This window comes from Echinops telfairi, unplaced genomic scaffold (assembly GCF_000313985.2).
Source record: "Echinops telfairi isolate 266 unplaced genomic scaffold, ASM31398v2 ScPeMD7_7468;HRSCAF=8506_0, whole genome shotgun sequence".
Lineage (NCBI taxonomy): Eukaryota > Metazoa > Chordata > Mammalia > Afrosoricida > Tenrecidae > Echinops > Echinops telfairi.
In genome coordinates this window covers 3,087,864-3,098,526 of record NW_022111369.1, presented here as the reverse complement: position 1 = coordinate 3,098,526, position 10,663 = coordinate 3,087,864, and the positions used below count along the sequence as shown (strand labels likewise).

Here is a 10,663-nt window from a genome sequence, read left to right as displayed (position 1 = left end):
CAAACAATGAAGAGTGTCGCCCCCAGGAAGCTAATGCCATGGGACCACAGTTTGTGAGTGGAGTGATTGTGAAGATCCTCAGTGCAGAGTCTCTACCTGGCAGGAAACTAGTGCGGGTAATGCCTTCCAGCCCCCAGGGTAGTTTCTCTCCGACCTGTGTTTTAAAAAGGCCAGTCAAATTAGAATTTTTACCTCTATAGGAAACTTTTTGACTCTTTGCTAATTCTCACATTTAACCTGAAGCAAAAACTAAAGCCTGAAATTTCTCAGTGGATCTCATGTATAGTGAGTTCAATTGACACATCTTTTGCTATGGGAAAATTATGATTTATGCGTATATCTACTCCTTTAATTGTTAGCTGTTGTGTACTTGTGAAAGAAGAAATAGAGTCACTTTCATAACTAAAGGATACAGAAAAGGCTTTCCCAATTTTTTGAAGGATATTTTTCCACTTTCAGGCTTTTTTAATACTAATATTATCATTGGCCTAACATTATTTTTTAACTGTAATTCTCTGGTTTGGGACTAAACTAGAGAATTTGTGGATTTCTTTTTTTTTTTTAATCAATTTATTGGGGCTCATACAATTCATCACAATACATAGATCAATTGTGTACAGCACATCTATACATTTGTTGCCCTCATCATTCCCAAAATTCGCTTGCCTCTTGGGTTCCCTGAATCAGCTCATTTTCCTTTTTCCCTCCCTTCCTCATGAATTTCTTTTCAATGGGGCTCTGGATTTCTAGTAGCTCCTTAGAAGACTTAAGTACCCAATGACTTAAAAATAGGTAAAAATTACTCTCGGGCATTAAAGACACTACCTGTACATATTGATCACTTATTATGAGTTTATTTTTGTCTTAGTTCTGTGCTTTTTCTAAAAGAAGCACAGGTTCTGATTTTAGAGGGAAAGAATTTTTATTTTACTTTCTTTTTATTAAAATGTTCTCAGTTCTTGCGGCTGACATGTAAGCAGCACTACCCAGACTTGTTTGAAAAACAATTCATATTTTTTAAAGCTACAACTGTGCACCCATACTCAAATAAACCCACTGGCCTATATAATTTAAGCAGTCTTCACAGTCTAACTGACACACACACACCATGTTTATCTTCAGCAACCATTTGCACCCTCACAAGAGATTCTTAATAGTGCCATCAAGAATTTTGTGTAAGATTGCCATCTTATTTATTCTCACCCTGCCGCATTTTCAGTTGAGAGGTTGTATATGTTTAACCAAGCAAGGAACTTATAGGTCTTACTAAAAATGTTAAATTATTTTAGCGACACGGCGGCATGTATCACGTTTGTTTGGTTTTGCATAGACCAGTCAGCTTTTTAAACTCACGTTTGTATTGAGGTTTTTGTGCACTGTAATCATCCGTGTGCACCCTGAGGCCCTATCTGAACAATCTCTGGCTGCCAATAAAGTACATTGTGAAGTTTCTGTCCCTGTTGGTGAGGAATTTGGCCCATCCCACCAGCTTGCATCTTAGGGCATGGAAGCATATAGAAAATGTAGAAGAGTCCACCTGAAACCATGAGAGAAGGCATGTTACTCTGCTTAGTTAGAATGCAAAAAAGTGCGTGGAGAAATTAGTCACCTTAGTTATTTGGAATCACTTATATAGATTTCCTTATATTTATCAAAGAGCTGTTCTCTAAATAGTTGCATTATTACAGATTCATTATGTATGCTGATTGAAATTGCAAAATAACTCCATTAATCAATATTGTAGTTACTTACTTGTTGCTGGAACAAAAACTGAGCTATGATGGCAGTTATGCTGGCTGTGCCTTGCCCATGTGACTGCTAGCCTAATTAGTCCTTCTGAGAGGGTTTTGGCATCAGGAGCTTAGGCTGACATTATAATGGATATTTAGTAACGATCTGTTGAATGGTTGCAGTCTGTTCTGTTTGATAATCCCCTGCAGAGCTCTCAATACTACTAGTGCTACTAGAGAATATATTTCAATGTCATCATTTTAATACTGATTTTATTACTTTGTCCCTAAATTTAGTATTAATCGCCTAAATAGGGAATTAGAAATGATTGTCAGGTATATCTTTTATTTTTTCCCAGTTAACTTTTTTTTTTTAAGCTGCTTCATTTACTAAGTGCCGATCTTTGGGGCTGTGTTGGGATGAGCTTTTCTTGTCTTTTGGGTTCGTGCAGATTTTTATTCGATATTTTTAAAATTTTTCCAAGTATTGGTTGCTTGGTTTTTCCCCCCCATTACTCAATAATCTGAAATTTCCTCATCTAAAAGTAATTTAAACTGATGTCAGTAAAACTGACACTGAGAAGAAATTTGTTAAGATTTCACTTTTTGAGGATCTCCAGTTTTGTTTTTAAGCTTTATGCCTGGAAGGTGACTAATTAAGAATTTGTAACATTCCTGCATAAAGGCTTTGTTATACACTGTAGAACTTGCTGAGAAAAAAATTGATTAGGAATGCAGGAATCTTGTTAATTTGCTGTCTCTGTAGGTAGGCCTAGAGACAAAATGATCCTTTCTTGGGGATGACAATTTGGTTAGGAGTTGCCTTCAATACCTTTTCAGAAGTCATGCCTCTTGAACTGTGTTCTGCTTGATCCACCAGGGAATATCGACTTTCCCTAAGCTTTATTAAGCATTTTTATGACTTGTTATAAAAGGTTGGACACTTTGATGTATGTGTATTTTAAGTCAAATGATTTTTGTAGAGGTAAATAAAAAACACAAACTCTTGTGGTGGTTTTAAGTCCCTGACTACCAGCAAAAGGTTTGTTGTTTGACCTGAATAGAGGCCTGATCCTCAGTGCATAAGCACTGGGCTGCTAACCCCAAGGTCAGCAGTTCAAAACCACTAGCCTGCTGCAAGAGAGAAACACTGGGCTTTTCTTCTAACCTACAGACTTACAGTCTGCCAAACCCACAAGGACAGTTCTACCCAGCCTTAGAGGCTTGCTGTGAGTTGGAATCGACTCCGTGGTGTTTCTGCTTCCCAGAGTTTATGTGTAGTTTCAGTCAAGTGACGTGGCGGATCTGCTTCCCAGAGATTATATATAGCTTCAGTCACGTGGCGAATCTGCTTCTCAGGTTTTATGTAATTTAAGTCACATGGCGAATCTGCTTCCCAGAGGTTATATATAGCTTCAGTCACGTGGCGGAGCGGGTCTCCCGTGCACACATGGGATTGCCATGAATCTCAGTTGACTATAGCACCTAACAACCACAAGTACAAACCTTCCTTCTCCAATCGAAACAAATTTCTTTTAATTATCAAATGTACTACTCCGAAATTAGAACTCTTTTGCAGGAAATGCACAGTATTTGTCTATTCTGCTGTACAGATCCCATCTAGAATATTCACACATTCTAATTCAGATTTTAAAGTGTGTCAGAAATAAGTGAAAGTAGATTCGAAGAGTTGGTGCCAAGATTGATTTTTTTTCTCTTTTATCAAAGTATATTTTTAATAATATTTCTATGTCATTTTTTAAAATGTTTGTTATAAAAATGTTTGCTTGAGGTTCATAATGGTTTACATTGAGAGTGCAACCTGACACCACTGTTAGGGAATTTTTACAATTATTAGGAGTCATTTTTCAGTACCTATTTTAAGTGTTTCTACTGCCCTCTAATACAGGATACTTTGGCAGCGATCTCAGAAGTTGTGTATGTTGATTTGCTAGAAGGAGATACGGAATGCCATGTAAGATTTAGGACTCCTGCGGATGCTCAAGCAGTAATAAGTGCATACCCAGAAATCAGCAAAAAGCACAACTGGAAACTGGAGATCCTTTCTGGTAAAATGGACTTCAATTTCTCTTCCAACAGTGTTTGTTGGGGGTTATTGTGTTGTAGTTTCTGACTTTAGTATGAAATTTATTATTTTGTCTTTATACTCAGTAGGCATGAAATCATGCCCATTATAACCAAGTGACTGTTGAAGTTCAGCTGTTGAAAGTGTGTCCTCGTTTGTATCTTTGTGTTCCGTGAGTGATGTGTGTGTCTGATTTCCAGGTGATCATGAACAGAGGTATTGGCAGAAGATTCTGGTAGACAGGCAGGCCAAACTGAATCAGCCTCGGGAAAAGAGAAGAGGCACTGAGAAGGTAACCAATTCACATTGAACTTACAGTTATGTAGCCTCGCATCTTTGCAAGACTCATTTCTCCTGCAAGTCAGCAATCCGTAGTCATAAAATAACCTTGATTTCCCTATGTTAAAGGTTTGCGGAATATATACTCAGATTTAGATGGGAGGGAGTACTCATTTGTCTAGATCTCGAGATACATGAAATTGTAATTATTTGGGCCCAAAAGGACACATACTGTAATTTTTATTGAGTTGTATTTTGTGGTTCTTTGTTTTCTTAACTAGTGATGTGCTTCCAAGTTACACTCCTGATTGTCCTTTTGGTAGCTTGATGGCGAATGATTATTTCAAGAATGTTTTAGTGTTAAAAACAAAATATGTAGAGGGTAGTTGATAAAGATAGAAGCTTCTACAGATAAGATTAAGAGAACATATGTATGTTCTGATAAAAGAATGATAAGCCTTATTTCTTTGTCTCTAAGAGATTCGACAAGTATTAAAAACAATCTTAAACAAGTTAAACAATTTAAGACAAGTCTCTTGTTCATTGATTTAATGTACTTTCAGTTTAGTGTGACTCTGGGTAATTCATAAAGTCATTGCTAGTTGAGCTGTCAAGTTTATTTTTTAGACACAAATTAGTTGGCAGAAGGTTAGTACATTCAACACACAAGAAGGCACATAATTATAAATTATATATTATAAAAATATTAACATAATGTACATCCTCTATAAGTTAGCATTAAAAAGTTAGGCTTCTTATCGTCTTGGCTTGTAGATTTTTGGATGTTATACTTATACTATTTTTGTTTTTTACTTTAAAATCACGTATTTTAAGTCAACCCGCTATCACTTGGGATTCTTTGGAATTAAAGATAATTTGGGGGAAGTTTCCTACTGGTCTTTGTTCATTCTCTTTTCACGAATTAGGGGACTTGCTGAGATAGGGTGGCCTCCTTCCTTCCTAAGAGCTCTTTTAGGTCTAAGAGGTGTTAATTTCACAGCCTGCTTGAGATTATTTAAATGCTAAAATAGTTAATGGAGGGTTGGTGACAAATTAACTTGCTTTGCTAAACAATACTTACTGTTGTCACTGGTGTGAAATTTCACTATTTTAAGAGTCCTGGGACTTAGCAATTTGAAAATTAAACTTGAGTCAAAGAAATAAACACTGGCTAGAGTTTCCTAAATTGGCTTGGGACACAGCGAGGAGCTCTGTCGCTGCGCTGGAGTCCCAGGGTGGCACAAATGGTTACGTGCTGCTAGCTGAACGGAAGAGGGCTCCAACCGCCCCACTTAGTGCCTGCAAAGACAGGCCTGGAGCTCAGCCCTGGAGAAGCCAGTCTGAACAAACCTAAGGAGCACATCTGCTTCTCTGCTGGGAATTGCCCTGTCCCTGGTCAGAATCGGCTGGAGAGCAGCAAGCGCTGACCGCGGTCAGTGAGGTGGAGAGTTGTTTTTCTGACCACGCTGCCTGGTGTACTCTCAGAGTTGTCACTGGCAGAAGTTGTTTCATACAGAAACATTTGAGAAAATAACAAGGGGTTCACTGAAGGTATGGTAGTAGCTCAATTGGCTAATCTCATAAAATGAAAAGAAAGTACCGCGCGAAAGACCAAACCTACAAACCCCTTGCGTGGAGTTATTTTGCCCTGGTAGCCGCCCTCTAGGGCAGGGCAGAACCGCCCCTGCTGGTTTCTGAGACTGGAACTTGCTATGGGAGTAGGAAGCCAGCTTTCTCCCCACCTCGCAAGGCTTGAGAGGGGAGGGGTAGTCCATAATTAGTGTGCCTCCCTACCTTGTTACCTATCTTTTTTTTTTTTAATGACCCCTTTGTGATAGTGTCTTAGGGCTGGAGATTGAATTCGCAGCCCTAAGTAACAAAGCTCCTGCATGCTCAAAGCACACAGATAACAACTTAGGTGACAAAGTAGGTGAAGTGCTGAGGACTGGTGTGCAGGAAAAGAAAGCAAATGATGAGTAACTTTGCTTCAGTGAGGTGGTCTGGGAAGTTCCAGCTACAGTGGTGACATCTGAGCAGAGACAGGGAAGTGAGTGAGCTGCCAAGGAGAATTTGGAAGTGCAACTCTGCAGCAGAAAGCGCAGAGGTTCTGAAGCAAGATTGTCAGGGAGTTCGGTATGCCTGCAGGACAGAGCGCGCCTTCGAAACCCAAAGCCCAGCCTGTCATGACCGCTCTTCTCCTCTCACGGGACTGGAACTTTTTGTTCAGCCCGGTAGTCTCCCTGCTCCGTTCTCTTCAGGCAGAATTTAAGTTGAAAGCTTCACTTCTTTCTAGTTATAATTATCTTCTTTCTTTTCAGGTGTCCAGTATGTTCTAATTTTTGCTTTTTCCTCCCTATAGTTAATCACCAAAGCTGAAAAGATTAGATTGGCCAAGACTCAGCAAGCAAGTAAACACATTCGATTTTTGGAATATGATTGAAATAAAAATGGTTTAACCCTGACTATTTCACTGGAATGCTACACGATGAATGTTGTTCTAAAGCTCCTACATTTAATGAAAAATATCTTTGTTTCTCAACTTGTAGATACTTTTTTTATAGACAAGTACATTGTATACCACATTTTTTCATTAAACAATTTGTTGAAACCCATTTATATAATGTTAGTCTCAGTGTCACTTAACAAATAAATGTGTTTTGAACATTATCAATCATTTTGTTGTTATTTTATTATTAAAAATTCATCATTATAAAGATAATGTTATATGAATATCTGTTTATAAAGGAAAAGTTTATAACTGCATTAATAATAGACTCTTCCTATACATATTATTTTGCAAATTGGTTTTTGCATTTTAGCTTTCCTGGATAGCTTTTCATGTTATATATGCAGATTCTAATTTGCCTTATCTGAGCTTCTATTGCTGACCTTGTAAAGTGATTCCACTGAAATGTTGAATTTTACAGTGTTCAGTTTGTTTTCACAGAATCAACATTCCATGAACACAGGAAGCATTCCATGTTGGCTGGAACTGAGATTTAGCTGCTTTTCTGGGAAGTCATGGCACTAGAGCATGGGAAGTCTATCCAGAAGTGAACCCACAGAACTGGGTCTTTCAAGGTTCTAGGTTCTAGAAAGGGAGGCATGGCTCAGTGGCCTGGTGGGCCATGGACCGCCCTTCTGAAGTCTGTAGGTGACATTGAAATACATTGGTCCTATATTGTCGGGAAGTTTAAAATTGCAGGTTTTAGGTATAAGGTTTCTGAGACTACAAATTTTGGGGGATCAGGCAGTCTCATCTTTCTCCAGTGGAACAACTGGTGGGTTTGAACCAAGCTTTCTGTATGGCACAGCACCACCAGGGGTCCTCCACACGTCTTTGTCTTCCCACCCCCTTTCATTTCTTCCTCCTTGCTGCCTCTCGCTCGGAGGAAGGACGTGGTGGCTGGAAAGGCCAATTTGTGTCCATAGCCTGACCGTGAAAGTGGAAGGCAGCTGTAGGCATGGTAGCATGTAAAGACAGAAGACCAGGGCAAGGAAGTCCTGGGGAGCCTACCGTAGAATCTGTACCGTGCACTCCTCTGAGCTTGTCAACGTGAGAGGAAAAGGAAGTACTTTTTTAAGCCACTGAGATGTCATGTTTCACAGGCTAACAACCACATCTGACTCCTAATAGACCCGCATCTAATACCCAACAAACTATGGGACAGATGACAACTTCAGAACACCAAAGCACTTACTACACAATGATGGCACATCAGAAAAGTCATGGATTTAACAGCATGTGTTTGGTGGTGGTGGAAAGGACACCTCATCTTGTTCACCTGTCAGTTCAGGTCGCAGGACAATAAGGCCTGCAAGTGGAGCAGCACATCTCAGGACTGTCCACTCCCTGGGCAGAGTGCCTTGGCACACTTCACACACATCGGAGAAGCTATTCCTTTCCTTCACAATCAGGATCACCCTCACTCGCGCCATCAAATCGATTCTGGCACATAGCAGCCCCGTGGACAGAACAGGGACCCCTGTAGGTTTCCAAAACTAAATATGGAAGCTCTCCACAGCACCTAGTGGTTTCGAACTGCTGACGTTGGCAGTTAGCGGCCCAATGGACAACCCAATCCAACACTCAGGGTCTAGGACTGCTCTAGGGAAATAGATGAGGCCTGGTAGCACAATGGTTAAGTGCTTGGCAGCTTACCAAAAGGTCATTGATTCAAACCCATCAGCTGCTTTGGAGGATAAAGATGTGGCTGTCTGGTTCCATGAAGATTACTGCCTTGCCAAGTCTCTGTTCTGTGGTGACTGAGCCAGCGTTCCTTAGATGGCACAGAACAGAGCGCATACTGGAGAGCCATCATTTGCAGAGCTGGGCAGTGCCATGTTAGCTGTGCTAGAGCAAATCACACAACGTAAACTTAGGCAGTCAGCTGTTCTCAACAGTTCTGCTCTGTTCTGTAAGGTCGCTACCAGTCAGAATTGACAGTGAGTTAGCTTTTTAACTGGATCATTATTTTGTGTCTTAGATACATTAGGAAAGTGGTCCCAAGCATGAAGAGTCTAGAGAAGCCCTGGAGGCATGTCGGGTAAGGATTGAACTGCTAACCTCATTGGTGGTGGTTCAAGCCCACCAGCTTACTCCATGTGAGAAAAAAGCGTATCTTCTCCTTGGAACCCCAATACATAGGGACAGACGTTACTACAAGTTGCAATCAACGACAGCTGTAGTAGCAATACTTATTTACTGACCCTCTCCTGTTTATGTTTGAGCCCGTTGCTGCAGCCTCTGCATCAATCCATCTGTCCAGGGCCTTCCTCTTTTTGCTGCTCCTCTACTGTACCAAACATGATGGACCGGGGTAAAACTATAGTATGTAAACTCCAACAAAAGCAAGAAACATTCCTCCCGTCGAGTGGCAGCTAATTGTAACCCTATAGGGCAGAGTGGAACCGTCCCTGTGAGTTCCAGAAACTGTCCCTGTTTACAGGAGTAGTCAGGCATTTTGGTGTCAATTCCATTCTTGGAATTACGTGTAGGGGTTGCTTTGCAAGGAAAACTGCATGACCTTTTATAATGATGAAATGCTTTAGGTTTAAAATATTTTTTCCTTAAGAATGTAATTAATTGGTAATTACCTAAAGGAACTCCCTTTCTTTCTGAGTCATTGATTCCAAGTCATGACTCCAGTCAGTTCCCCCTCAGGTAGGGTTTCCATGGCTGCAGATCTTCACAGGAGCAGGTAGCCTCATTTTTCTCCCTCTGAGTGGCCGTACGGGTTGAACCTTGCAGGTAACAGTTCATTGCGAACCCAACAGTGCCACTAGGGTTCCCAGTGGTAGCTAGAGAGCCCTTATGCTTGCAAGCATTGAACAACTCAGTCTGAGTTAGTGCCCCGGGCATTGACTGTGAAGGTTCTCTGTGGTCACAGTGAATTTTCCCTAAAAGCAGTTTTGCTCAAACTTTGTTTTTCGTGATGGCTGATTTAAGAGAACAGGGTGCAGCTGTGAAATTTTGTTGCCTGCTCAGGAAAAATGTCACAGAAACGTGTGATGTTGAATACGGCTTACAAAGAGAGCACTATGGAAAAACGCAAGTGTATGAGTGGTCTTCTTGTTTCAAATAAGGTAAAAGGTTGATTGACGACAAATTTCATTCTGGATGTCTGTCAACTTCACGAATGGACAAAAAATCCAACTCGTAGTGCATCTGGAGTTCGTTCTACCAGGTCAGACTGTTAATCAAGCTTTCTACTTAGAGATTTTGAAAAGATTGTGTACAGTGTGCAACATAGAAGACCTGATTTGTGGCAGATGGGGGATTGGTTTTGCCACCACAATAATGCACCTGGTCACACAGCCACCTCAGTGTGCCAGTTTGGGGCAAACACAGCATGCCTCTCTTGTCCCACCCACCTTACACACCTGACTTTGCTCCATGAGACTTCTTTTTGTTTCAACAAATCCAGAGGGACATGAAAGGACAGCAATTTGATGTCACCGAAGAGGTGAAGAAAAAAACGAGGGAGGTACTGTCAGCCATTCAAGCAGATGAATTTGAAAAATGTTTTCAAGAATGGAATTGTAGATTTGACAAATGTATTAAGTGTAATGGAGAGAACGCTGAAGGTGATAAGTTTGTTTCATAAAATTCAACTACATAGCTTTGAAAAAAATTTCCATTTGCGGGGGGTACCCCCTTTATATGTTCTGATTTTCTCTCCATGCCCCCCACCCCCATTTCTTTTCTTGGCATGTGTTTATCTCTACAAGATAGGCAAGATAGGCAGTCCTACAAAGACAGCAACAGGACCAGCAGTTGCTGGGGGCATGAGAGGGAGGAGGTGAGGGAGGGAGTGGTGAGCCAATAAAGACAGGTATAGGGGAACAGTAAACATTCTAAAATGGATGATGAGGAGGATGTATCTTTTCTGGTCAATAGAATTATATCTGTGAGGAATAACAGAGGTGAATGTTGGGTAAAAATGAAAGTGGGGCAGGAGGAAAGAAAAAAAAAATATATATATGGGTATATTTGTTTGTATATAAATGCAAATGCAACAAGGAAGCAGATGGACTTTGGGCCTCTACTTAAATCTTACCTCTGTTT

The 10,663-nt window shown here is 40.5% G+C and overlaps 1 protein-coding gene across 1 annotated transcript in view; it reads left to right on the top strand.

Moving 5' to 3' along the window:
• The window catches only part of LARP7 (La ribonucleoprotein 7, transcriptional regulator), a 15,097-nt gene extending 8,335 nt beyond the window's left edge, over positions 1-6,762 (top strand). The window contains exons 7-10 of the mRNA XM_045284311.1: positions 5-116; positions 3,640-3,799; positions 4,017-4,108; positions 6,455-6,762. Of these exons, the coding sequence (XP_045140246.1) occupies positions 5-116; positions 3,640-3,799; positions 4,017-4,108; positions 6,455-6,535 (445 nt within the window). The 3' untranslated portion in view covers positions 6,536-6,762. The remainder of the gene's footprint in view (positions 1-4; positions 117-3,639; positions 3,800-4,016; positions 4,109-6,454) is intronic.
• Positions 6,763-10,663: the final 3,901 nt, after the last annotated feature.